Source organism: Trematosphaeria pertusa (genome assembly GCF_010094035.1).
Source record: "Trematosphaeria pertusa strain CBS 122368 unplaced genomic scaffold BU26scaffold_9, whole genome shotgun sequence".
In the NCBI taxonomy this organism is placed as follows: Eukaryota; Fungi; Ascomycota; class Dothideomycetes; order Pleosporales; family Trematosphaeriaceae; genus Trematosphaeria; species Trematosphaeria pertusa.
In genome coordinates, this window is record NW_022987220.1 from 828268 (window position 1) to 854660 (window position 26393).

General features: G+C 52.3%; 12 protein-coding genes across 12 annotated transcripts; 8 read left to right on the forward strand and 4 right to left on the reverse strand.

Moving 5' to 3' along the window:
• Window positions 1-365: 365 nt before the first annotated feature.
• Window positions 366-1169, reverse strand: BU26DRAFT_506576 (uncharacterized protein; the record flags this gene model as incomplete). The annotated part of the gene is made up of 1 exon (XM_033826926.1): window positions 366-1169. The coding sequence occupies one exon, from the start codon at window positions 1167-1169 to the stop codon at window positions 366-368; it is 804 nt and encodes a 267-aa protein (XP_033682319.1).
• Window positions 1170-1808: 639 nt separating this feature from the next.
• On the forward strand, window positions 1809-3696 carry BU26DRAFT_532002 (cytochrome P450; the record flags this gene model as incomplete). The annotated part of the gene is made up of 5 exons (XM_033831069.1): window positions 1809-2304; window positions 2363-2479; window positions 2531-2925; window positions 3126-3240; window positions 3293-3696. 5 exons carry the CDS (start codon window positions 1809-1811, stop codon window positions 3694-3696), a joined length of 1527 nt encoding a protein of 508 aa, XP_033682320.1.
• A 930-nt stretch (window positions 3697-4626) lies between these two features.
• BU26DRAFT_430044 (terpenoid synthase) lies at window positions 4627-5718 on the forward strand (the record flags this gene model as incomplete). Its single annotated transcript, XM_033823853.1, has 1 exon — window positions 4627-5718. One exon carries the CDS (start codon window positions 4627-4629, stop codon window positions 5716-5718), a length of 1092 nt encoding a protein of 363 aa, XP_033682321.1.
• Window positions 5719-6144: 426 nt separating this feature from the next.
• On the forward strand, window positions 6145-7530 carry BU26DRAFT_506579 (carbohydrate esterase family 5 protein; the record flags this gene model as incomplete). Its single annotated transcript, XM_033826927.1, has 5 exons — window positions 6145-6151; window positions 6292-6839; window positions 6914-7074; window positions 7213-7466; window positions 7526-7530. The coding sequence occupies 5 exons, from the start codon at window positions 6145-6147 to the stop codon at window positions 7528-7530; spliced, it is 975 nt and encodes a 324-aa protein (XP_033682322.1).
• Window positions 7531-7821: 291 nt separating this feature from the next.
• BU26DRAFT_459504 (short-chain dehydrogenase) lies at window positions 7822-8949 on the forward strand. Its single transcript, XM_033825009.1, has 2 exons — window positions 7822-8500; window positions 8552-8949. The coding sequence occupies exons 1-2, from the start codon at window positions 7871-7873 to the stop codon at window positions 8918-8920; spliced, it is 999 nt and encodes a 332-aa protein (XP_033682323.1). The 5' UTR covers window positions 7822-7870; the 3' UTR covers window positions 8921-8949.
• An 804-nt stretch (window positions 8950-9753) lies between these two features.
• Window positions 9754-10440, forward strand: BU26DRAFT_566306 (uncharacterized protein; the record flags this gene model as incomplete). The annotated part of the gene is made up of 1 exon (XM_033833504.1): window positions 9754-10440. One exon carries the CDS (start codon window positions 9754-9756, stop codon window positions 10438-10440), a length of 687 nt encoding a protein of 228 aa, XP_033682324.1.
• Window positions 10441-10698: 258 nt separating this feature from the next.
• BU26DRAFT_606284 (putative 6-hydroxy-D-nicotine oxidase) lies at window positions 10699-12963 on the reverse strand. The gene is made up of 8 exons (XM_033835656.1): window positions 12724-12963; window positions 12400-12673; window positions 12015-12349; window positions 11901-11962; window positions 11748-11838; window positions 11366-11693; window positions 11107-11312; window positions 10699-11031 (listed from the first exon to the last, which is right to left on the reverse strand). The coding sequence occupies exons 2-8, from the start codon at window positions 12666-12668 to the stop codon at window positions 10757-10759; spliced, it is 1566 nt and encodes a 521-aa protein (XP_033682325.1). The 5' UTR covers window positions 12669-12673; window positions 12724-12963; the 3' UTR covers window positions 10699-10756.
• Window positions 12964-14511: 1548 nt separating this feature from the next.
• On the forward strand, window positions 14512-15229 carry BU26DRAFT_566308 (uncharacterized protein; the record flags this gene model as incomplete). Its single annotated transcript, XM_033833505.1, has 3 exons — window positions 14512-14717; window positions 14772-14848; window positions 14901-15229. 3 exons carry the CDS (start codon window positions 14512-14514, stop codon window positions 15227-15229), a joined length of 612 nt encoding a protein of 203 aa, XP_033682326.1.
• Window positions 15230-16949: 1720 nt separating this feature from the next.
• Window positions 16950-19306, reverse strand: BU26DRAFT_566309 (uncharacterized protein; the record flags this gene model as incomplete). The annotated part of the gene is made up of 6 exons (XM_033833506.1): window positions 16950-17511; window positions 17659-18081; window positions 18272-18476; window positions 18541-18729; window positions 18845-19012; window positions 19126-19306. 6 exons carry the CDS (start codon window positions 19304-19306, stop codon window positions 16950-16952), a joined length of 1728 nt encoding a protein of 575 aa, XP_033682327.1.
• Window positions 19307-20306: 1000 nt separating this feature from the next.
• On the forward strand, window positions 20307-20689 carry BU26DRAFT_345855 (uncharacterized protein). The gene has a single exon (XM_033822378.1). The coding sequence runs from the start codon at window positions 20382-20384 to the stop codon at window positions 20604-20606; it is 225 nt and encodes a 74-aa protein (XP_033682328.1). The 5' UTR covers window positions 20307-20381; the 3' UTR covers window positions 20607-20689.
• Window positions 20333-24123, forward strand: BU26DRAFT_606286 (heme peroxidase). Its single transcript, XM_033835657.1, has 2 exons — window positions 20333-21649; window positions 21708-24123. The coding sequence occupies exons 1-2, from the start codon at window positions 20772-20774 to the stop codon at window positions 24016-24018; spliced, it is 3189 nt and encodes a 1062-aa protein (XP_033682329.1). The 5' UTR covers window positions 20333-20771; the 3' UTR covers window positions 24019-24123.
• On the reverse strand, window positions 24104-26229 carry BU26DRAFT_606287 (uncharacterized protein). Its single transcript, XM_033835658.1, has 3 exons — window positions 26048-26229; window positions 24723-25989; window positions 24104-24664 (listed from the first exon to the last, which is right to left on the reverse strand). The coding sequence occupies exons 1-3, from the start codon at window positions 26124-26126 to the stop codon at window positions 24220-24222; spliced, it is 1791 nt and encodes a 596-aa protein (XP_033682330.1). The 5' UTR covers window positions 26127-26229; the 3' UTR covers window positions 24104-24219.
• Between the last annotated feature and the right edge of the window lie 164 nt (window positions 26230-26393).

Sequence of the window (26393 nt, forward strand, 5' to 3'; positions counted from 1 at the left end):
TCTTTTCCCCTAGAAGTTTCGCTGTTCTTTCCAATAACTGGTTCTGCAAGCAAATATTTGTTTATTGGCTCGAGGCCCGCAAAACTGGGTACTTTTCTGTAAGACCAATCGGGTCTCATGATTTATCCGGCATCGTCTTTTCCGGGCTTCAGCTAGCCCACCTTCGATACCCGTCGCTTGCGAATCGGAACATTCCGGTTCGGTATCAGCTCTTGGAAACAACTATGGACCGTTGAGTGATTTATTCATGTTTCTCTGTAGATTGACTGGGTACGACTTCTGCGTTTGGCTTCGTCCGACCCGGCAGAGATCCTTGCCAAGACATTTCCGACCGGAGTGTGTCCGTCCTATCGCATCTGAAAGTCTTATTCTAGCTCTGTCTCAATAGCCTTCACGGTAAATATTATATTTACAATACTCTGGATTCCGAAAACCACAGCGGTTAGCCAGAAAGTTAATGCCCCATTCCATGCCAGCGGTCCTCGTTTAACACAGTGCATCGCTATGCCAGACCCTAATAGGATGGGCGATGAGAGATTGACCCATGCGACAAGCCGAGGAAACAACGGCTTCGATCTCTTATCAAGAAGTACCGCGAATGCGAATGCCCAATTTTGCACAATAAACGGGGCAAAGGGCATAAATGTCATCATCCAGCTCAGGTCGTTCAGTGCTTGAGTGATCTCTGGCGGTCGCTCCAACCGATATGCTGTCGTTGCGAAGAAGATGGCGGGTACGGAGAAAGTGATGCAGGCCCAGGCTCCGGAAACTTCTTGTGCCGAGATGAGGGTGTGGCCTACGCCAGGTATGCGCTTCATTTGTTGCGATATCGCCGCGGTGAATGAACCGTAGAAAGCACCAGAGAGAACGAAGAATGACGCTCCAACTTTGTAGCCCACGTTATGTTCTTGGTAATGTTGTACGACTTGCTCGGCAGTGAGGGTTGGCGCGGCCGGTGGGAAATTCCCTGAGGCAATGAAGAAAATAAAGGAGAATGAGGTGTAAAGAAGACCGCTGTAAGCGCATGCGCGATCAATAATCTTGTTGGACAGCTGAAGCTTGCGAGACGGGGACGTAGAAGCTGCGCGAAATGCATCGGTGTCATTAGTGGGTGAACGATCACTAGAATGGCTGATGACAGTGCGCTTTCTCTCCAGGTTGAACCGCATCTTGTGAAATGATGATGAGAACTGATAAGCAAAATCGAGCAGACATCAACCGACTTATAACCTACGGAAAGCTGATTGGCATTACAAGTGGTCCAGTCTCAGGGCCTCATCATTGCGTGTCAGGCTATTAGAGGCAGCTAATTCATCTCATTATACAGGGTACCTCTTGTAAGCGTACTCAGCTCTTACCAGGCCATCCCAGTATGACACGGCAATGAAGCAATTCCGCTGAGTTGAGTCCCGGGCGTTTAAACCATCTTCAATGTGCCGGAAATCGTACGTGAGAAGTGGAGACTGGAAGATGAAACTTCAATTTCATACGAAAGAGAAACATTCTAGAGGTTGCCGAGCTAGAATTAAAGAGAATTCCAAGCTTTTCCAGCGGAATTGAACCTTCCGAATGCACCAGCATGTGAAGTGGGGTCGCATTCATGCGATGTAACACCGCAATTCCTTTTCGGGTAACTAGCCTCAAAAAGACGGAGAAACTACCGAAGATCCGCCCCAAACGTTGGTATGTGCTAGATGATCTTTCGTCTGAGGCGCCTCAGTGTAAAAGGGAAAGCCGTCAAATTTGGACTTAAAACCAAGACGTCGACCAGCCCTCTGTATGGGAAAATTCCGCCAAAACTATTCACAATGTATTTACAGACTTGCGCTGCCCTCTCAGTGGCAGAGCTCTCTGCTCTCAAGCTCATGCATGGAGTCTCATCTACATGCGATATTGTTTACTCCTTTCTCGTCTTATTCTGCCTTCAGTATCTTTCGATCAACCTGTACTACACCTGCATCTACCCATTCTTCGTCTCTCCCTTGCGCAAGATACCAGGACCAAAAGACCACCACCCTCTTATTGGTCAAACCCTCAACCAATTCCGCGCAAACGGACCCTATGAGTTGTATCTCTCATGGAGTCGCAAGTGGCCAGCCGCGCCATTCATCCGGTACATATCCTTCGGAAATACTGAGACACTTTTGGTAAATAGCTTGAGAGCACATCAAGAAGTGTTGTCGACGAAATGCTACTCGTTCGTAAAGCCGCCCTTCTTCGCAAGGATCGTGGGTGAGGTGACAGGAATGGGCCTGGTGTTTGCAGAGGGTGAAGAACACAGGATACAAAGAAAATTGTTGAACGGTATGATATTCGGATTGAACGATGAATATGCGCTGGGCTCTTGACTAATTTCCCCCAGGTATATTTTCAACGTCTAACGTTAAGAAACTTTTGCCGGTCGTACAGTTGCATGGTAGATGCCTCACAAAGACTATTGACCAGCGTATCGGCTGTGACGTGTCTGCGGTGGTTGAGGGTAAGCGATCAGCTGCATGAAGTAATGTGAGTCCTTGCTAAGTAGATATAGTTGTATCTTTGTTCTCGAAAGCAACCCTCGATATCATTGGCCTCATCACCTTGGGCAAAGAGCTCGACAGCCTTAACGCGAAGCCATCATTCCACGAATGCTACGATCTCATCTTCAACCAATCGCCACTTAGCTCCGGTCTCACCGCAGTCAACACGTATATTCCCCTGCGAAGTTGGCTTCCACTCGAAGCGAATAGATCTTTCGTCGCGGCGAATAATGAGGTCAAACGCATCTTACGACAGCAGATCCGATTACGGCAAATCGAAACGGCCACTAGTAAAAGTGCAACAAAGAATCCCTCTCTGCCAATCAGCCGCGATATCCTTACGTACTTGCTTGAAGCGCCACCTTCCCCCCAGCAGCAATGGACTGAAGATGAGCTACTTGGATATGTATGTATTCACTCTAATTCTTCTTATTCGGTTAGATGCTGATTGTTCTCAGCTCCTGAATTTCATGTCCGCAGGTATCACCCACGTTGTTAGTCTCTACACAAGAACGCAGCTAATAACTATTAGGTCATGAAACGTCAGCCACCACACTTACCTGGGCTATTCATGTCCTATCTACCCGTCCCGATATTCAAACAAAGCTTCGGAATGAAATCATGACCCTACCAAGACACGGTGACCCCGATTACACTCAAATTGAAGGGCTTCGCTATCTCAACAACTTCTGCCGCGAAGTTCTACGCGTATATGCTCCCGGTACCAGTCCTTACTCCTCTCTTTTGGCGTTATAATAACACAGTGTCCATAGCCGTCATGATCTGGCGTCAAGCAGCGCACTCCGTGGTAATTGAAAATACATATATTCCCGCGGGTACCAACGTCATTATCTCGCCCCAAGTACCCCAGTTCCACCCACATATTTGGGGCTCTTCCGCCGCAAATTTCGAACCAGACCGTTGGGACTCGCTCTCGTCCGAATCGGCTTCCCCTTATGCTTTCCAGGCCTTTAGTAGCGGGCCCCGAGTGTGTATCGGAAAAGGGCTGGCGATGCTAGAGTTCAAGGCAATTCTAGTGGAGATTGTTAGGAAATATGAATTTGAGGCAGTGGAAGGAACGCTGGTGCTGGAGAACTATTTGACATTGAGACCGAGAGGCGGCTTGAGGGTGAAGTTTAAAGTCGCCGGAGAAGGAAAGATGAAGCGTAAAGGCTAGCGAGGATGGACTGGATGTTGAAATGGGACGAGTCAAGATGGGTAGGAATGGGAAGACTTCGGTTTGGTTGACTTAATTCCGCACCGTAGGGTAAATCAATCGCCTTAGGTTTCTATTAGAGGCTAGACGTGTTAACACCGCTCACAAAATTGCAATGCGTCAGGCCAACTCCTTCAAGTCGCACATTGATACCTCACAACCCCCGGAAAGACGTTGCGCCTATTAGGACCCTTTGTTTAGAATCAGCTCGGGCCGTATAAACGTATTGGGGGATTAAAGCCGGAAATAAGACTCACCGAAGAAGCGCCTACTTGGTCCGCGTAGCATTTGTTTCCTTCACATATCACGCCACACGGTACTTATCTTTGGCTTTATTTCTCGCACCCCTTGCTGTATTCCATGACTGTTGCGAACCGCGGTTACGTATGAGACGTGATAAAGTTTCAAGCGTAGGTTCTTTGCTTTAAGGTGGAGGAGCCGAGCGGCCGGCTGCGATTTCCGGGGTGTTGTTCGCGGAGATTGCCTGATTAGGATCTCGCTGTTTATTGAACCGACCTCGGGAGATCGTGAGTCAGTGGATGAACTGCCGCTCGGCATTACATATCGCCGTGAACCAGCACAGCGCCCTTAGTTTCTACTCAAGCTTTGCGCAACTTTTGTTTCATCACGTTGATCAGACGAAAAATGTCTAGATATTCTGCATCCGAACGGTGTTGCGAAACGGTATGTCACAGCCGGTTTAGAATTGAGTCTTCTCCCGAGGTCCGTATTCTTATCACCCCTAGCGAGGATACGCACGACGTCCTTCGTGCACAGAAGGGACATAAATTCATGGCGGTGCCGTCCTAGTTTCCAAGTAAAAATCATCGCAACATACCTGCGCCTCATTTCGCAGTACTGTATCACTACTCAGTCGTTCGACCACTCAGAATGGCCCATTCTCGCCATGACTCTGCTGCGCAGCTCTCAACACTGGGAAATGTCTCCAAAGAAGAGTACGGCCAGATACTGTCCACATTCCTCTCCGATATCGATTTCTACATGCCACCGTTCAGCTACGACTTCTCCCTCGAAGAACCGGTAATGGCTTACTTTGCACGTCAGCCTAACTGGCCTCCTCATCTCACGGAAAAGGCCGTTAGCATGGCCAAATGGATGTCCACCGGCCTCGGAATGTGCTACCCGTTTGCCGAGAAAGACATTCAAGTCGCATACGGTATCCACGCTACCTATGTCCTCTTCATCGACGACATCATCCATGAGCTTGGGAATGCTCTCGACGAATTCGAAGCCCGCCTTGTGAGCGGCAAACCACAAAAGTCACCGATCCTGCAATCACTGGTCAACTTCCTGCTCAACAACGACACGTACATGGGACCATATGCCGCAGCCATGAATACAAAGGCGACCATCGAATTCATCTGCGGTTGCATCATGGAACGAGATTATGACGGAAAAGTTGTGCCGCCAGTCGGGGCGAAGAAGTTCCCCAGCTACTTTCGGGAGAAGACAGGCTACACGGAGCCGTATGCGCACTTTTGCTTCCCTGAGGCGATATTCCCCGAGAAGGATTATTTGCATGTGTACATGCCATGCATCCAGGATCTCATCGAGTTCATCAGCTACGCCAATGACATCCTTTCCTTTTATAAGGAATCCGTCGTCGGAGATGAGCGTTTGAATTATGTTTGCAACATCGCGAACACGCACGGATTAGGGGCCGCGGATGCACTGAGCTTGGTCTGCAAGAATGTTACGGAAAATGTTACGACTGTGCGGACGGTGTTGAAAGAGTATCCAGAAATGAAGGACACAGTTGACGAATTCTTTCGTGGATACATTGCTTGGTACCTGAACCAGAAGAGGTACAAGCTTACGGATATCATCGTGAAGGATTCCGGGGGCCGGCTCTTTAGGCTAACGCCCACGGAGCCTGAGCTACTGCACAAGAAGAGAAGAGAGGAGGCAAAAGCAATCGAAACGAATGAGAAAGTCGCGCAAGCCACTGCTGTGGAAGTGTAGTTAGTTCAAGAGGCCCTTTCTCTTTGTACATATACATCAGTCTCGCCGAAAAACAAAATTCGATGGCGAATTCCCTCTTTAGGCAATTTTTCTTAATTATGTTAACCTCCCCACGGCCTGTGAGGCGAAAAATCCCTCCCGAAAGCAACGAGAGCTAAGTCATTCTTTTTTCTTTCACCTTGCTATTTCTCCTTGCTAGCAAGCAAGTGGACTTGCAAGCGAAATTTTAACCTAAGTGCGATGGTAAGAGCTCAGCGCCTCGTAGAGTGTGCGAGCATAGAGAGTTAGGCAGAATGCTGCGTCGGCGCATGGCCGAGAAGCCGTCAACTATCGTGCACTCTAGCAGGGACCGCACCTGACACAGGTTTGTAAGCCTACCTCGGGCCGGTATTCAACAGCGCGTGATGTGTACGACTATGCACAGTGATGCATGGTACGCCTGACGCATGCGCGGAAGCTTGCCGAGTTCTCGCGACAGTGGACTGAGGGTTGCAGACCGATTCGTCGTGTGCACAGCCTCGGCAGCACGCTAAGGCGATCAACCTACGTTGTATCATGCATGATCCGCGTTAGGGTCGGGCCGTTTCGCGACCGTTCTTGGGCGACACGGAAAGGCCCAGAAAGACCAGGGCAAGAAACCGAATTGCCGACTTACGCCAGATCCGGCGCACCACTCTGGCACTCTCTCACGGGAGATTGAATCATTGCCCAAGACGCTTCGGAGCGAAGAGCATGTCATTTTCAAGCTGCCGGCCTCCATCATCCGAATCTTCTTATCTTTCTGTTCATCGCTGACGCAACGTTTCCGACAATCCGCCGCGACCGAGTCAACTACGCGACAGTCCTACTCGGAGTTCTGGCACTGGCACTGCATTCGGTGTCTCACGTGCGCGGCCTCCCAACCTAGGACGGGTCTCTCGGTTGAGCAAAGAATCGCAGTGCCGAACGGCCCTGATCTGGACCCACGTCAGCCTATACCCATACCGGACGCGCTGGCTAAATTTCCATCCGGTCCTCTGAACCAGTTCCTGCGGATCATCAGCATTCTCCATAAGGGTGCAGCAGCGCCTGACGCAGTAGGAGAGATCCTGACTCCACTCCAACAGGGCCTCGCCAATGCCGTCGGTATCAACACGACGAGAAGTGACCTAGCTCAGGATGCGCCCTGAGTTGACTTGACGGTCATCTTCGCAAGGGGACGACCGAACCGGGCAACGTCGGGCTTGTTGCAGGCCTGCGCTTCTTCGATGTCCTGGCCAAGCAGCTAGGAGGAAAATCTTTATCTGTCCAGGGCATCGAGTATCCTGCAACCTTCGCTGGGTTTAATCGCAATGGCACTGATGGTGGGCCGAGCATGTAAGTAGGCATCCTCTTTCTCCCTTTAGAACACTGTCGTGAAGGAAGGCGATACTGTTGCTAACCTCGCTTGTGCAGGACAAAGTTCATCGACTAGGCCATCACTAGCTGCGCTAGTAACAATATCGAAATGTCCAGCTACTCTCAAGGCGCCCTCGTCGTTCGCAGCACCGCGCCATCACTGCCCGCGGAAACGATGGCGAAGATCAACTCGGTACTTCCGTTTGGAGACCTGAGAAACCGGGCCGCCATCACCCGTGCGGAAGGGAAAATATTGACGGTCTGTCACGAAAACGACGCTATGTGCAGTGGCGGCTTCGTCGCGGTCGAGCGTCTCGCGTGTATTGAAGACGCCGGTACGGCGGCGCGGTTCGTAATTCAGGAAGCTCAAGGTGAGCGAACCCCTTGGTCAATAGAAACGCTGCACGCTTCAAGACTAACCCGTACTTAGTGTAGCCGGTCCAAGGGGCCATTATGGGGATTTTGCGGCGTAGTCGAGCGATGAACTTGGATCCCATTTGCTCGGCAAACACCAATACCCCACCCATGCTGACGGCATCCAACAGAGTCCCCAAAACCAGCGGTACGGTACCAGCCTCCGGGGTTCCACGCCAATTGACTTATTGCGGCGTAGTCTAATGGTCCAGGATATCTCGCTCACACGGACAAGATTCGTCGGACTTCCTAGAACCAGCCTCTCGGTATAAAGGCCCACACCATGCCTACTTATTGCGGCGTTGCTCCGGACATTCACACCTCAAGCAACTCTCAGTTTTCTTGTGCATCGACAGTCGTCATGGGCACAACCCTTCTTACCGGTGCTAACGGCTCATTGGCTATTCCCGCAGTGAGCTACTTGCTTTCCAATTATCCATCCTGCACGGCGGTTCTTGCGGTGCGGGATACAACCGACCACGACACGAATACAGCTAGACTACGGAAAACGATCGCGGGTCTCCCACATGGAAGTGTCTCTATTCGGCAACTCGACCTCGCCTCGCTCTCCTCTGTACAGACCTTCGCCACAGAGGTGCACGAGGAGGTTGTAGAGGGAAAGCTGCCTCCACTTGTGGCCATCATATGCAATGCATACACATGGTGCATCAACGGCGGAACTCAGTATAGCAAGGACGGCTTTGAGCGATCCATGGCTGTTAACCATATTGGCCATTTGGCCTTGACACTTCGTCTTTTAGGCGATATGGACAAGTCCGGTCGAATCGTGTTCCTCTCTAGCGATTCACACGAGCCCGGCAGGGCAGGCTTTGAGAAGTATCCTCCTATCCTTCCAGAGGATCTGAACACTCTCGTTCACCCTGCGCCAGACAAGAAAGGCGAAGAAGTTGGCCGAGGTTTTCAGCGCTATGGACTCTCAAAGCTCGCCATCGTTATGAGTATGTATGAGCTTCAACGCAATCTCAAGAAGGTTGGTTCTCACAGTTCACCCGGCAAATGTCTTGGCTAAACAGTGACCCAGAGTGAACACTTCAAAGACATCGCTGTTATTGCGATGGACCCTGGCGGTATGCTCGACTCAAGAACTTTCGGTGGTGCCGATGTCCCAGCGCTGTGGAAAACTATCATCACTGTAATGAATTGGCTTCAGCCATTGCTGAAGCTGATGAAACCGACACTGCGACGCACTTCTGATGCAGCCAAGGATCTCATTGACCTCTCAATGCATGCACAATTTGCGGGTCAAGAAGGCCACTTCGAGATGAGGAGGAAGGTGGCTAGCTCCCCTGCCAGCAGGGATGAGACCATGCAAGCAGCGTTGTGGAACAAGAGCTTGGAGTGGAGCGGAATCACTCAAAGTGACACTGCTTTGCCGCTCAATGATGCTTGAGATATCTCAGGTAGTACAATCTATGTGCCTCAATTTTCATTCTGCCTGAACTTGTTGAAGTTGATGACCCATGCGCATGCACTCCGGAATCCGAACAGCTATGCATTGGAGCTCCTTTGAACAGGGAGCTGTTCTCCAAGGCCGTTCAAATCCGATGTGGGGTCTCTATCGTCCTTCAAATCTCGATGCAAGGCATTCCGCTCCATGGTTGTCTACTCCTTCAGGGGGGCTGGAGGGGTCCAACGGAACGACTCCCGCGTGCAGGCTCTTCAAGAACAGTGAACGAATTGCAACTCGAGCACAGCTTCACACTCTGATTGATCGTTGCCCACTTCATCTCTTTACCACATAGCTCAAATTCAGTTGCTCAGCAAGTATGGGCAAAGCCACAGAGTCCCAGTCCCGCAAGGCTAGCTCCCTGTTTCTTGCACTCTTCCACCTATCACGGTTTCATACACGTGAATCGTGGCTTGCGTGTTATCCTGCCAGTGAGTTGGGATCCACCAAACATAAAGTACCATGTATTACTCTCCTTCTAATATTGATCAGTATGGGGGCTTTGCTTTTCGGTACTACAGCACTCAGATCAGATAAAGCTAAGCAAATTCGGGCATCTACTCCTTTGCAATTGGATTTGCATGACTATGATTCATGCTACATTCTGCACCTGGAAGTAAGACCACCGCTCACCCTTGATCATAGATGTATGTACTCGTGCAATTGAGGAAGCTAAACTTACTTACAGTGACATTCTCGACGCACGAATTGATGCATTCGCAGTCAGAACCGCCGTACGCCCACTTTCCTCAGGCCGATGTTCGGTGTCTGTAGCAATGCTATGGTTCGTGTTTCAGCTGGCTACTTCTACAATCGCAGTGCACACACTGCTCGGTAGAACTGTTCTCTACTCTGTCCTTCCCGCATACTTCATGGCAACCATATACCCACTCGCCAAGCACTGGATGCCGTGGCCTCAGTTTGCTTTGGCTCCTGCCGTTGCATGGCCAGTCGTCACGGGCTGCGTTTCTGCTGCGGACCTTTCTTATACACAAGAAAATCACAACGATATATCGGCAATCACCTTCATGCAGCTGGATCTGTCCATCTGCGCTCCCCTCTTTCTGGCCTACGCGTCGTGGACCATATATTTTGACACTGCGTATGGATTGCAGGATATCGTTGGTGACAGAGAATCTGGCATCGGGTCCCTTGCACAGGACCTGGGGAAGCGATACATAAGAGCATTTTTGGCAGTCGTCGGAGTGGCTATCATCATTTTGTTGAGTTTTGGGGCCATCTCCGCGGGGTGTTCGCCGGTCTTTTGGACATTCGGAGTTGGGACATTCGGAGTTGGGACATGGACATGTAGCATTCTGCATCAGCTGTACATTCTTGACGCTGAAGACCCAAAATCTGGCGGAAGAGTTTTTGGTATCAACATTGTCCTGGGGTTCTTGGTAACCGTAGTTGCCACAGCTAAGGTCACCATTGCCGTCAGTTGGCCACCCCAACAGCTGTAGTCGACCTCGCGAACATTACACTTGACGGAGGGCTTGTAGGGTAGTGAGTCTGAGCAACAGGGGGGATGAATTGGACGTGATACTTCCAAGGCTGATAGTCAAACTGCAAGATGTCAGAATACAAGACTAGATAACCGAAGCCGAGCATGGAGAAAATGCTATACCCATTACGGGTCACAACTACTGGTCACATGCAACTTCAACTATCTGGAACATCGAGGCCAGCTTTGTTGACTGACATAAAACTTCAAGCGAATACCCAGGTAAGCATTTTCATTCCAAGACTACTTGATAGTTCGACCGGTTCTGAATCGCATCAAGACTTAGATAATAGGAAACCACCATTCTGAAGAGTCTGAAATACGCGGAAGGGATCATACTTGGCTGCAACTGCTCTCAAGCGATTGCGGTTGGCAACTGGATAACTTCCCAGTGGATCTTCATCGCGTGATGCGTCGTTCATGTATTTGAAGGGGAGGTAGGATCCATGAGCTTTCCCTATTTCTTCCCATTTTTGAGAGGTCGAGATCGCCACGTCGCGAACGACTGCATCATCTTCGGGATTATCCCAATCCGCAATTGTAGTCCACCCTTGCCGTGATGTTGTCAGTTGATAGGTCAAAGAAAATTGTCGATGTGACACTGTGCTCTCAAGGGGATGCTTACATTGCTGTGAAATTGGCGCAAGACCGAGTGGATTGCCACCATTCGAGTTGCCCTTCCTGACCAGATTGGGGGGGATATGTTGAAGAACAAACGTAAGATTTGCACCAGTCGACTCATGGACCGCAGTCGCCTTGTTGATCCAATGCTGGTAGACTTGTTTGTAAAGGTCGACGTCGACCTTGCTGCTGGCAGCACGGTAGTCATGTCTAGGTGACGCTGTTAGCTATCTTGCTCTTCCGTGAAGGTGCACCTTCGCTACCTTGGCGACGTAGAAACTGATGAGGCTCCCGTTATCTGACTCAACGCCAGCACGGTTCCATTCGTAGGGGGCACCGCCGGGAAAAGCGGTGGAATCTCGTAGAAGGGTTGGAAAACTGAAGGTCTCTCCGTCGACCGAAGATACACGAGGCCAACTATGATCGCGTTCAAGGAGATGACCAGGGCAACAGACGCTTTCGTATCCGAGGATGATTGCCAAGTGGCAAATGCGTCAAGAAGCGCGGTAGCCTTGTCGATAGAGAACACCATCGACTCGTACCAGATATTCTTTACCGGTATCGTGCGGAGATTATATCGAGTTACGATACCTAGAAACCAGCAAATCAGCTGTGACCAGTCATGTTCAAAATTATGCAACGTACCAAAGTTCGGACCTCCACCCTTCAAAGCCCAGAACAAATCGCTGCGATGCTCATGATCCGCGGTCACAATTGTGCCATCTGCCAACACGACCTGTGGAACAAGAGCGATATCAGACATGTCTAGTGAAGCCGGTCATGAAGTGAAGTCCGTACCTCCATACTGCTAACATTGTCTGCAGCGAGGCCGTACTCTCCGCTAAAATACGACAAGCCACCTAGCGCAATTGGCCTATGTCAAGAACGAAGTAGTTGATCAGTCGGGCTTACCTCCCAGGATGAGTCCTCCCACACCGACCTGAGGAATTCTTCCCCCAATAACGGTGACACCATACTGATCGAGGAATGCATAAACATGTCCCCACCGGGCTCCGGGTCCAACGCTTGCTACGTTGTGTCCGGAATCTATGCTGATCTTGTTCATCTGATGCAGGTCGATCAAGACACCATTGGAGATGCTTGCTGCTCCCGGATTAGGAGAGTGTCCTCCGCTGCGAACCGCAAATCGGGATTTGAAGAATGATACAATGCGCAAGATTTGGGATACTTGTTTCGCAGTCTGAGGCCGAACAACGCACGCTGGAATTTCCCAGCATGTCTGGGACCTAGACAGTCAGTATCGGACATTTCGTAGCCCCTGGTTGGACAAACAAACCAACTCTCTTCCACCAAATCCTTCACTTCGCGCTTTTCCCTCAATGTGTTCGGCCCAAGTACGATCTGCGCTATCTCGCACGAGATGTCGGCCAGCCTCGGAACGTCCCTTTCGACTTTCGTCCCGTTCAGCAAGGATGGAAGACCTTCCAAGTTTAAAACAGTCGTAACTTCTTCAGCTTTCTCTTGTGGGAGATCCAAGGAGGCCACAAATTCGTCGATACTCGTAGGAGGCGTCATTGCCTTGTCCTTTGTCTGAGGCGTGGCCATGGCCCCTAAGGCGCATTGTAGCGGGAACAAAATTTCGCAGCAAAGCACGACTTACTTCGGAGTCGCCCGATGAGTCCAAAACCTGATCTAACGAACAAAACCTTTTATATTCTGGACTGCTGGATCTCACGCGACGATTGTGTGCAGTAGCGTTCGTGTCAGCTGTATAGGCCTAACGCCAATCCCGAAGCCACACGCAGGGTTTGGCAGAAAGAACAGAAAGGAGTAAGAAGGCTTCCGCTAGGAAGAGTAGTTGACGTAGAAGATGTTCGGTTGCATTTAACCTCAAGTGACGGGCCTGACGTGTTGATGCCACAGTTTAGTAATTCGTGTTAGAGGTCAATCGCCCAGCTATTCCTAATCGGGTACTAGCGCCTCAGAGATTTCTTCGATTTCTCGGAGCTATATACACTCAATACAATACACCTCACCCCAATATGCTGTATTCCTCAATTTCCTACTTCAACAATTTGTACGACGTCCTTTCTCAAAGGCTTTGCGGAACACAACTGAACTGTCACAACGTGATAGAATCCAAAGTTCCATCCGCGCGGGGCGGGCGAGGCTCGCTCGCCGTCGTGTAGATATACATGCCGCCTTGCGGCGTCAAACTCGCTCACCCGCATATGCGCTTGCGGTAGTACAAGCTGTCATAGGCCGGAGTTCACAACCTTAGAAGGCCGAGAGATAGGATAAATCCTTCAGGAACAGAGGCTGGTATATACCATGTTAAGTCCATTGCAACATGTATTGGCAGCACGACGAGGCGTCAGGCACGACCATACGCGCGATATAACCGTTCGGGTCCGTTGCGGCGCAGTCACGAATGTCTGCACATAACATATTCTCTCCCAATGCGCTGGGCATGTTTCTATACTGTGCGACTACTGATTGCTACGTTGTAGATTGTGTTGTATGTTTCGGAGCAGTGATCTTCATGGGCGGATATCCTAGATGGGTCAGATAGGTCAAGTCTTGTCGCGCGTTTCTGATTTGTTAGAGCGCTTTGCGCTTTACTCTAAGTTTCGCATTTACTCATACCCATGGGTAGATTGGGTAGAATATCCACCCATGAAGATCACTGTTTCGGAGTCCGGCGCTCCACTGCCAGGCGGCAGTTGGACTGGTGGATCATCATGTCACCATGTACTGTTTCATGATATTTGTTAGAGATTAAATCAGTGCAAAATATCAGCTATATCCCACCAAGACTCACCACCATCAATTCGTCAAGCAAGTTCACTACACGAGATGTCTCTATCACAGCCTATCTCTCTTACTCCACCTCCAGCGCACATTGACGACACGCACAAACACTACGATGTTGCCATCGCCGTGATAGTAATGACAGTGGTTGCGACACTTGCTACTGTCGCGCGCTTGTGGTCTCGATGGACCCACAGTAACTTGGGAATGGATGATTGGACTATGCTTCCGGCATTGGTAAAGGGGCCCCTTTATCATAGTTTTCCGGGCTAATCTGATCGACTACCATGCTCTGTACATCGGCCACGGTGTGATGGTAATATATGTCAACTTGCACGCTGGAATCGGCAAACCGCTGTGGGAAGTAACCTTGGGCGAATTTTCGATCTGGTTCAAGTTCAGTATATCTCTCGCCGCCGCACTTCAAGTTCGCATCGCTGAGTATGTGCAGGGAATTGTGGCAACGGCGTTCATATATCCTGCCATGAGTGGAGCGATTCGTACCTCGATTCTTCTCTTCTATTTACGCATATTCTGTCGAACCGCGGTGGAAATTCGTTGGGGGGGTATACATCTGTCTCCTACTCACCACGATTTACGTGATCGTCTTCTCCATTGTCCCGGGCATTGTCTGCACATGTCTCTCAGCTTCGTGGCACCCAATGAGCAGAAAGGAACATTGCAAAAGCGACACCTTCTACTACAAGTACTGTGTGGCACTTTACGGTACCAACCTTGGTCTCGACTCGCTAGTGCTGCTGCTTCCAATTGCACCGGTTATGCGGCTGCAAATGGCACTCAAGAAACGACTAGGAGCACTGGTGATGTCCCCCTAGGCACATCGTATGTATTCTCCACTATCCGAAATACCTATGCCGCTACTAAAGATCGTGAAAGGGCATGTATCGCAGCTACGTATAAGCTTGGCATCTACGTGTCACAGTGGGGACAGATTGGCGATCTCGACATAAGATGTACGTTGTCCTGAAAGCACACTTATTATACCTACTTCTGACCATTCCGCAGGGTTTTCTACAGTCATGAGTCGGCTGATCCCACCGCAATTCGGAAAATTCGGCTACACATTCTGGATACCATCTCAGGTCGAGCCAACAGTTGCCATTATAGGTTGCGCACTTCCCGCACTTCGCACTCCTATTGCAGACTCTTTCTCTCGCATGTCGTCTGCGCTTTCATCCTTCACAAGTGGTAAGACTAGTTACACGACTAGCGTGTCGAAGGACGGGTCGAGTCGGCAGCATTCGCAAAAGAAGTACCTCAAGATGGGTGGCGGTGCGTCGACGGCGACGTCGCAACTGCGCTTTGAGCTAGAACATCTTGAATCTCGGGGATGAGACTATTAGCGATGTAAGCTGCATTGTGGCGGGGGGCAGACGCGGTCTATACACAAGGGAAGCCTGGAAGAAGGGAAGCTAGATAGTTCAACGCCCTTCTAAATGCAGGTCGATGTCATCCAAAAGAGCCCATGTCATCCTAACCAAGCTCCTCATGATGCATAACCCAAATTCCGGGGGCTGAAGCCAGGCAATATCGATCCATTCTCCCCCTAGGATCTTCTCGGTGTCTTTCATACCAGCCCAGCGCTGAGAGTATTCACACCATTCGTGAGGGTGGGTGCTGTAGTTATATCTTCCACTTTGACCTTCTTTCTCACCAGGCCTTCTCCAAGGACCGTTGGGCCATCATCGACCTTCATCTCGGTCGCCTCCGTCGAAGCGGTCTCTGCCTCTGGTTTTCTCTTTTTCCTTACTCCGATGACTGTCACGGGTGTGATGCCGTTCGCTGCGCTTCCTACTGCCCGTGTCGCCTCTTTTCTCCCAACTACAGTCCAGCCCCACGTCTCCGCTCCAGCCAAAACTGCAATCTCGTCCTTCCACCTCTTAGAACTCTCGACCACAGTCTCCGCTACCGCCCCAGATCTTTTATCCCCTCGAACGCTTCCTTGTACATGCGTCATTTTCCCACCTCCACCGCGCATCCGCGGGCATCTTCCAAATCTTTACGATCGAATCGAGAAGACTACACTCGATGCAAACGCCTCAACCGTCATGCGCATGCTCAGAGAGGATCTCCGTAGCCCAGAGAAGCGCCACAGGCCGACCGCGATACTTGGCAGAATAACCGTTCACAAGCCTTCGAGCCAAGGGAAGCTGTCTTTTTCCCGGCTGCCGCAGCACGCGCTACTCCACCAAGACCTGCCCTCTCGACCCCTCCCGGGGCCCATCATCGAACTTTTCACCACCGCTTTCGAGCGTTTGGAAAACCTTGCTCGCGAAACCCCCGCTTGTTCTCAAGTCCTTTTGCCCGATCTCCTAGCACCGTGTCAAATTTCCCAGATAAGTCAGCCGCGAGTCGAAGGTGGCCCGATTGCAGTAGCAGATGTAAAACTCAGGAAGAGTAATAACTGTGTCGACGGGTCCGCATTTTGCTCTGCTCGATGTGGCGTTCGTTGAAGTCTCAGCTGCGTCTGGCTGCTCGGCACTTCGCTGTTCTTGACATCTCTAAGCAATGGACCAATTATAAGAGATCTACAGCGAAGCCGCCAGGTTGGTTGACCTATCATTCATTCACTATGTAGTGCTTTCTAAAAGTAGGAGCCGCCCTTCAATGCCACCACGCAGAAGTCTAACTCGTGCCACGTTGCAGACGAGGTCCCGCACAAGGGTGGCTCCCAACTGCGGAGGAAGCAGGTCCTTCATGGCGGAGCAGCAGGCAAATAAGCGGCGGCAGAAACGGCCCCCAAAGCAATAAGCCGACGCATGGTGGGCCAAACCCCGACTGGCTTTCTTGCAGCTGGCTTAATAGGGTGTTGAAGAGCAACGGATAGCTGCGTGGGAGCTGAAGGCTAGATGGGGGTGCAGGACTCGGCGAAAAAGGCAGGCATTATGTCGATTACGGGCTCGTAGCAGTCTGTATACTAACAATATTATTTAAGAGCAGCGATATTTAGTACCTATAAAGATTAAGTAGCATCTGTGGTTTTAAAGCCCCCTCTCCTTGCTTCTTATAAGATAATTGATTATTCTTCGTAGGCTTGCTAGCAAAGAGGTATAGCTATGCAACAATCTGCCACACCGTATTCCGATCCACTCTGCCCTTGATCGTGTACTTCCCTTCATCCACCATCTGTTGCACCGTCCAGTGCATCTTAGGGTCCGTCTCGCGAATTGCGCGATACCGCCCCATATTGCAACGCACCCGTTTCTCCCAGCCCTCCCCGCTGCGCGCCAGGACACGCATCTTGACGGGCAAGAACTCCAGGATCCACCATGTCTTCGCCTGCTTCAGTTGGTCGTTGACGGGCGACATGGCGTCGAAGTGGTTCTCTGTGGACTCTGAGAGCAGCGCAAGGTGCCGATGCCGGCTTTCTTTGGCGAAGAAGGGGTGGCTGAGGTCGAGCGGGTCGTCGCCGATGGATAGTAATGCGTGACGGAAGCGAAGGGCCGGGACTTGCTTCTTCTCGTACCGCTCCATGAGCGCGGGTGGTGGGCCGCAGGCGGGCTTCGACGGTGGGTGATACACGGGGAAGAGGGTGTGGATGTCTAGGCCCTGCTCTACGAGACTTGCGGTGTCGAAGAGGATGCCTGTATTGCAGTCGAAGCATTGCCGGAGCATCCTGTACCGTGGTATGGGTTAGCATCCGTTTTGAATTGGTAGAAATCATAAACAACTAAGCTCGTTACTGCTGGAAAACTTCCACGGCTGCATTTGCACAGTCGACCTAGACCAAGACATGCCAGTGTGCGTAGTGGGGACCACTTACCAACGGAGCGGGATACCGGAGAGACGATGCCGCTCTTCATTCGCGACGGCCCCACCACCAATGTCGGCATGCGCTCCCATGAACCAGACCTCGAGGGCATTGGTCTGAATTCGCTTGCGCGGGCCATGGCTGTCTTCATAAGCCTCGAAATACGCTTCAAGCTTCTCCTGCTCCTCGGTGGTATTGGAGCGCAGAAGCCCTTTTCCTTCCGTCGTAGAACGCCGAGGACTTACGCCGTTCGTGGTTGGTGTGCCGTTTGCGTGACCGTTCGCTTTCGGAGAGGCGGGGCGTTGACTCCGGCGGAAGAGCTTCAAGCCACGCTGAAGGCCTCGCTGCATCTCAGCGGCGGGGGTATTATCGACGGTATCGCGGTTTTTCGCATCCGGGTCCTGCTGTTGCCACTGTGAAACCTTGAACTTGGACCTGCGAATGTGGCACATTTTAGTGGTCGTTCATATAATACATATGGGATGGGCCATGGCGCAGAGAATGCAATCCAGCAAGGATTCGTTTCCATCCCATGGCATATGTCTGGAAGTTAAGTCCGAGGTGCTTGAACAGAGGAAGATCGAACTGGGACAGGGAAGCGAGGATCTGGCAATCAAGGACGTACCTGTGCTCATCAAGGGCCATGGCATGCCGGAAGTAGTGGATCGAATTCGTGGGACTCTTACTGAAGGGTAGCTTCCTGGGGATGAACCCAACGCTTGCGACGCAGTCCCACACACCGACAAAGTAGACGTCAACATTAGTGCAGAATGTTTTCTTGAACTCGGCACTCATCTTCCAACCCTCACGTGAATCATCCTTGTAGAAATCTGCGGGCGTGCATTACTTGTCAGTATCCGCTTCATATGTAAAAGCGCTCTAGGATGGACTGACCATATGCGAAGTTGACCTGTGCGCCGTTGCTGGCGGGGAGGAGGCCGACCTTGTGAAGCATGCCAGCCAGACACCGGACTGTATAGGCGCCGCGGGAGAATCCAAGCAGGCAAATCTTGTCGCCTTCGCGATAGTTTTGCATGAGGAAGCGATACGCATCCTTGACGTGAATGCCTAGTCCACTCCCGACTGCGTCATGTTAGCACGAAGCCCATCACACTAAACGACGCGACGTAGACCATGGGAGTGGTACGTCTGAAGCTTTCGGTGGCGCTTAATGCGCGAAAGAATACGGTGGACTCACCTGCCATGTCCAATGCGGCGCCAATTCCATTCTTCAGCCCGCCTTTGTCGTATGTCCCAATCCCAGACTGGTAGTAGGTGACCTGCTGTTCTGGCGAATGTTTCTTGAGGCAGGAGACGAAGTGAACAACATTGCTGTTGTCGTTATCGAACCGATCACCTGTGCCGTCTGCGGGTAGAGGAGCCTGTTAGTGTGCGATTGGAAAGTCATTTGTGAAGGTCGCCAGTACATCGAACTTGGCCTAGAAGTACTGGTAGATGCACAGCAAATGGGTGACATACCCAGACAAATTACAACGGTGCGGCCATGATATTTGGAGTCCTTAGAGTCTTTGACGGCTCGGAGTGATGCTGGGAGAGTTGCATTGTTTTCTTCGACAGATTGGTTTCGTGGGGAACGCGTGGGTAGGGCGTAATCCGAGGACTGGATGGGATACGATCCATTACGCTTGAGGTAGCTCATATTGCAAGCTATAAAAGTTAGCCGCATTCGCAGACCAACAGTACCGCGGTCTGGGCAGGGAAAGATACTCGACGAATGGAGTCCCGCGATGACTGGAGCGATGTTACCTACAAAGCTGCTCTCGATCACAGGTACGTTCACGACTATACTCGCTCTTAGCAGACGTGGGAAAGAGGCGACGAGGACCGGTTCCGCGCGCCGGCTGGCTCGCTATTGTAAGGGGGCTCAGTGGAAGATCATGATTCGTGATTTCGACAATCGACATTGGGATCTTCCCGTGGCGGTATTGGATCAAGGGACTGATCTGTCACTTCTGTCATCAGGCGTCGTGAATCCCGCTCTAACAAAGTCGTGCAGTCACCAGCGGGAAGAGACTAGTCGCTTTTGGCCGGATCAACGCTCGCTGGAGTCGTGTACCATGGGAGAAAAGTGCTGCTGCACGAGCACGCCTCTAACGCGATTGGTACGACTTGCGGGTTCCGGCTCGACACCAATCGGGACCTTCCATTGCCGGGTCGCGACTCGCGAGGGAGGGCTTTGATGACGATGAGCAAGCTGCGAGCCGTAGTGCCCATCCATAGATCCCAGGAGATGCTGAATGGTGCATGACCCCTCTACTCCGCGTTGATCATCGCCAGGATCTTCAGAGAGCTGACGCACAATACGCACTGCGATAAGAGGTGAGGTCGTGATCGGGTGGGTCGCTGCACATGTTGGCAGCTGGAAGAACGAATTAGGCGAGGTGAGGGACAGCGGAGGTTACTAGCAGCATGCAGCGAGTATAGCGATTTGCGGCGGGCATCCTCGATTCGCCCAGATAGACGAAGCTGGACAGAATCGGATGGCCAAGGTTCACGATGCAGGTCGAGGATGCGCGGGAGGGATCCATCAGGGCCGATCCGAAGCCGGACGGGGCATTTCGGCTGACCAATCGCGGAGGCCGGCGCGCCCGGCACATGCCAACCTCGCTACACCAACCCCCTCCCACCGCAAGCCATCGTTTTCCTCTGCAAGCCCGCCCCCAATCACGAACTTGACGATACTCCACAGCGTCCGTGAGTAGCTGCTGTTGGCGATGGCACTTCGAATCAGTCGCACAGCTCACCGCTTCCCCACCCCGCACGTCAGTCTAGCCAGCACGCACTACAAACCACGGCGCCTCAATTGGTCGACTTGGAGATACGTTCGCCAATTCAGGCTGTACATCGCAGCTTGCATATCGATCATCGTCATGGCGACCCCGAGCTGTACGCGGATGGGGAAGCAAGCAGAGCTTTGCGATTGTCGCTGTGCCACCTGATCGGAGCTACCCCAAATCGCCCTGCCCCAGAGCTCCTTCGTGCTCGTTCATAGCTCCTGGAGCTAGCTACCCCTCTGCTCATCTGAAGCTCCTTTCTCTCTCTTCCGGACTGTACAATCTCATCTTTACACGTCCTCGTTTCCCCTCTCCAGCCCGCAATTCGAGATGGGCGGCCAGCTGAAATCCTTCCTCGGCACCATCAGGAGGAAGCCAACAAGAGCGGCCGATGGAAGGTCTGCAGAGGCAACCAATGGTGTGGCCAACGGTGAGAAGACGAGCATCGGCCATGACCTGAAACACCTCGGCCTCAAGAATACCAAAACCGTTGTCGAAGCAGTCCCAACGCTGGCTTCCGGCGAGCCTCTCGACGACAAGGACCTGCTTCTCGAGCACGGCGTCGCTATGCTCCAGGCTCTGCCGCTGAACAGTGGCCTCAGTGAGAAGGTATCCGATGGCTTCATCTCGATGCTCTGGCACGACCTCCCACACCCTCCTCCGACTTTGGCGGGTCCGGCGTCTCGATACCGGCGACATGACGGCGGCGCTAACAACCCGTGGGTCCCGGAGATGGGGAAAGCGGGGTCGCCATACTCCAGAAGTGTTCCACCGATGAAGCCCAAAGGCCCGAACCTTCCCAATGTCGAGGATGTATACGAAGCACTGCTCAAGCGCCAGGGTTCATTCCGCAAGCACCCCTCTGGTCTCAACAGGCTCTTCTTCTCCTTCGCCACGGTCGTGATCCACGAGTGCTTCCAAACGTCGAGGACGGACCCTTGGATCAACGAGACGTCCAGCTATGTCGACCTTAGCACGCTATACGGGAATACGGAGAAGGAGCAGAAGCGCGTACGCACTTACGAGAACGGCTTGATCTATCCCGACTCTATCGCATCGGAGCGCATTATGATGATGCCTCCGGGAGTCATCGCGGTGCTGCTTATGTTTTCGAGGAACCACAATTACATCGCCGAAAGCCTCTTTTCCATCAATGAAGACGGCAAGTACAAGCCCTGGGATGGGCTGGACGATTCCAGCAAGACATGGTAAGCAGCGAGCCCTAACATGATATGGCCCGGTGCAACGACTCACGTGCTTCCGCAGGCAAGACGAGGACATCTTCCAGATCACGCGCAACATCAACGTCGGCTTCTTCGCTTCGGTCGTCTTGAGGGACTACGTCGCCGCCATCCTCAACACTCCCCGCGCCGCCTCCGAGTGGTCGCTCAGCCTGGGGAAAGAGATCAAGGAGCGCGGCAAGCGCGTCGAGCGTGGCTCCGGCAACGTGGTCTCTGTGGAATTCGCCGTTCTGTACCATTGGCATGCAGCGTTGAGCGCCGCCGATGATAAGTGGATGGAGGATATCATCCGGCGGACGTTCCCTGACATCAAGTCTGTCGACGAAGTCACTGTCGAGATGTACCACAAGATCATGAAGGAATACGGCACCAAACTCGTGACGACGGAGCCTAGGAACTGGACGTTTGGCGGCCTTGAGCGAGGGTCCGACGGACGCTTCAAGGATAGCGAACTCGCTGAGCTGATCAAGAGCTGCATTGAAGAGCCGGCTCACGAGTTTGGCGCCCATGGCACACCAGCCAGCCTCAAGATTGTCGATGTCATGGGTCAGTTACAGGCGCGCAACGTGTTCAATGTGTGTACGCTGAACGAGTTCCGCCGCTACCTCAACCTCAAACCGTACGAGACTTTCGAGGACTGGAACCCCGACAAGCAAGTAGCGCGGTCCGCGGAGCTTCTCTACGGCCATGTCGACAATCTTGAGCTCTATCCCGGCTTGATGGCCGAATGCACGAAGCCAGCTATGCCAGGTAGTGGTGTCTGCCCAGGACAAACGACTGGCCGAGGCATCTTGGACGATGCGGTTGCTCTAGTTCGTGGTGACCGCTTCTTGAGCTACGACTTCAGCAGCACCACGTTGACACACTGGGGAGCAGCTAAGCTTCAAGACACGCCGCCGGGCTCCTACGGAGGTATGCTTCCTAAGCTCTTCTTTAACGGGCTTCCCGGCGCGTTCACCGGCACTTCCCCATACGTGCTACTCCCGTTCTATACACCAGAGGCCGCCAAGGGTATACTCAAGGGGAACAATGTCTTGGAGAAGTACGATCTCGCCCGACCACCCAGCGATCGCGAACTCATCAGCGTGCAAACCAATGAAGGCTGCAAGAAAGTCTTCGAAGACCGCGATAACTTCCGCGTCATGTACCAGGCAGCTATTCGCAACTGCACCGCCGGCCACGACTTCATGATTGGCTGGGACGACGCGAAGCGGCACGACGACAGGTCCAACATCCTGCACAAGGTCTTCTTCGAGGAAGGCTTCGAGAAGAACGTCAGCGCATTCTTCAGCGCCAACGTCAAGACGCTCATTCAGAAGAACTCGCTGTCTTTCTCGAAGGGCAGAAAGTCCATTGATATCGTACGCGACGTAACCAACATCACGCCCATCCTCTGGCTCGCCGACCGTTTTGCGCTTCCGCTCAAGACTCCCGAACAGCCGCGCGGTCTTTTGTCGATCTACGAGGCGTTCACAGCGTACCTCGTTCTGTTCATGTATCAAAGCTTCAACATCATCCCTGGGAATGAATGGAAGCTGCGTGAAGGCGCCATGAAAGCCGCCGAGCCATTGCGCAAGATCTTCGAAGCCCACTTGAAGACACAATCCGGAGCAAAGGAGGCTATTGTCGACTGGCTAGCAAAAGGTAGCGCATTCGAAGTCAGACCAAACGCTGACCGCATATACCATGGTCTCCTCAATACCAAGCTGCCCATTGGCGATATGGTGGGCGACTGTATCGGCATGGGCGCGCCTGTTGCTGGTAATATCACGCAACAGGCTTCCCTGCTCATCGACCTCTTCCTAAGCAAGGGGTATGAGCAGTACAAGGAGCGCATCATCGAGCTGGCAAACATGGATGAGGAATCTTCAGACCGAGAGCTGCAGGGCTTTGTGTACGAGGGCATGCGCCACGCTGGTGTGGTTCCGGGCCTACCGCGTGTAGCCGCTCGAGACATGACAGTAATCGACGGCGTGCGTGGACCCGTCCACATCCCCGCCGGGCACACCGTGCTCATCGCAACCTCCAAAGCCGCTATGGACCCCGCGGCGTTCCCCGAACCAGAGAAGCTGAACCCGCACCGGCCATTCAAGGACTACACTTTGCTGGGCCACGGGCTGCACTTCTGCTTTGGGGCCCGGCTCGTGGGGTGCTCGCTCGCGGCGACGTTGAGGGAGGTGTTCAAGTTGAAGAATGTGAGGAGGGCACCGGGGAAGCAGGGACAGTTTACGATTACGGAGCATGATGTTGCTGGAGTTAAGATGAGGCATTATTTGGATGCGAGTTCGAGGGAGAGTCCGATTCCGACATCGCTTACGCTGCATTATGATGAGTAGGGATACGTGGTCGAAGATGGAATAATATTGTGGTGCCGCCGTTGGGCTAGTGAAGGTTTTATGGGTAAATTGTAAGGACTTAATGACATGCATGCTATCATCATGGGCAGTCCGATTCAACTCAATGTCACGAGCTAACACTCACCATTTAAAGCCCACAGGTGCTTGCAGAGCATCGCGACGTAGGCCACCAGTCTGGGTTCAAGCCCCACGCTCACTCCTCCACTTCCAGAAAGCGCTCCAATACACTTTTCTCAGCTTCCAAACCTTCTCCCACTCCTTCTCCTGACTCTCCACAGTCGGACCCACATACACCTGGTTCGGGTGTAGCATCGCATACGGCCATAGATCCCGCGGTCTTTGCGCTAAACTCACGACGAGCGGATACACGTCATCGAACACCAGGCTACCCAGCACCTTGAGTTCGTTCCTAAAGCCCGGCGCTGTCTCTGCGATGAGACGTGGATCGTACGCAGTCGTGTCGATGAGCTTGAGGAAGCCGCCGTGGTCGCCGTATGGCTTGCGGTTCTGAAAGGTGGTCGGGGAGTCCATGTAGGAGGCAAAAGATTCGGCATCAACGACGAAGAAGTCCATTTTCCAGGCGCGTTTACGGCTTGCTGACGTGTTGCGGAAGGTTTGGAAATGGCTATTCATGCAATTAGCATAGCTACACTTGGGATCGTTGGCTGGGGAATGGTGCTTACCGTTTCGCAGCCTCGATATCGTTGTCCGGAATGCCGATTGCTTTGGCGTCGATCCACTGCAACGCCGCATTTTGCTTTACTTCATCGAAGCCTTCAACCCATTCACCCGAACGCTGGAAGTCTACGTTAACTCTAGCGAAGAACGTCTCCCATTGCTCCTTCGTCGGCTTACGTGTAAGCATATACGCGACGAAGCCCCATCTTTGGTCCTGCGGTCCACCATGGCTCAGCGACCAATCCGTCCTAGACTTGATGATAGAAATCCAGTGTTCACGGCCCAGCTTCTTCGGCTCACCCCGCATTTGGATCCGTAGCCTGTCATTGTTCTCCTTCGTTTCCTTCAGGATGGCATTGATAGAGCCTGGATTCGTATACACGGACTGAATGGTGGGTAAGAGGCGCGTGCATACAGGCCAGGCCATTTGAGCGGACAGTTCGTCCTGCTGGTCGAGTCGAAAAGGTGGCGGGAACATGGATCCGACTACTTTCGAATTGGAGTTGGATGCGGAGAAGCCGGTAAACCCATCCATGGGCATCATGATAGTGTAGTCCGCCATTTTCAGCAGCCTGTTCAGGTCCGACCACGATTCGAGGAATTTCTTCGCGGCGTCGGCCGAATTCGCAGCGCCATTAGCATCGACAGCAGCGTCGTATTCGGCTTTCCCCTTCGTGATGATTTCGTCGACACGGTCAACGAACCAGGAATGCGTCCTCGTGACCATTGTTTCGAACAGGTCCTGGATGAATTCGAGCCACAGGGCCGTCATATTTATTCTCGTGGCGAGCCCGTTCTGCGCCCTCCTCGCATTCACAGCGTCCTGAAACGTCTCCAGCTCTTTCGCCACGAAATTGAAACTACCCTGGATACCTGCTTGAATGTCCGGATCGCCCAGCCACATAAATGTGTAGATGGTGTCGAGCAGGAACTCGAAAGTGAATTGCCAGTTCTTCGGGTCATCCAATTTCTTCTCCCTCCAGCGAGCACCGGACATAGGCACCATCCCTTCCCAAAGCCGAGCGCGCATACAGGAAATCCGACGTTCGACGGTTGCATCGAACTCGGGCGGGCGGATTAGAATGCGCTCTTGCACAGACGATGCGGTTCGGTTATATGGTGACGGCGCCCAATTGGCATACGGTCTGCTAAAGAAAGGAACCTCGTCTTCTTGAATGAGCGGGAGACGGGATTTTCCGCCGCTGTACAGGTTTCCTTCGAAGGTAAAGTCGAAGAAGAAGTAAAGCGTGCTCGCGGGGATGAGGCGATCGACTGGTCATGTGAGCGCGCGTGGAGGAGGTTTACGCGTGTGATAGGGATGTGTTATTACCGACTACCAATTCTCGGACAGACTGCCGATTGAAACCAGTCAGACTGTCAACATTCTGGCCACCGGGTGGTGACGACATTTTTGGAGCAATGTGCCCAGACGGCTGAGGCTAATCCCACTAAGAAAAGATTACAGGATATTGCGCGGTATACTACGCGTTGGGCGCGTTAAATAGTTGACGCGTGGACGGTGTGAAGAGTTTCGTCCTTCAGGAGGTGGGTGCCTAGGCTACGCTTGAGCCCGCGCTAGCCTATATAGTAAGAACGCTAGTCTGCTTTAATCATGGTCTATCTTCGGTTGTCTGATTTCCGCTTGGACACGCTTTCCAGTAAATATTGGAAAAGCT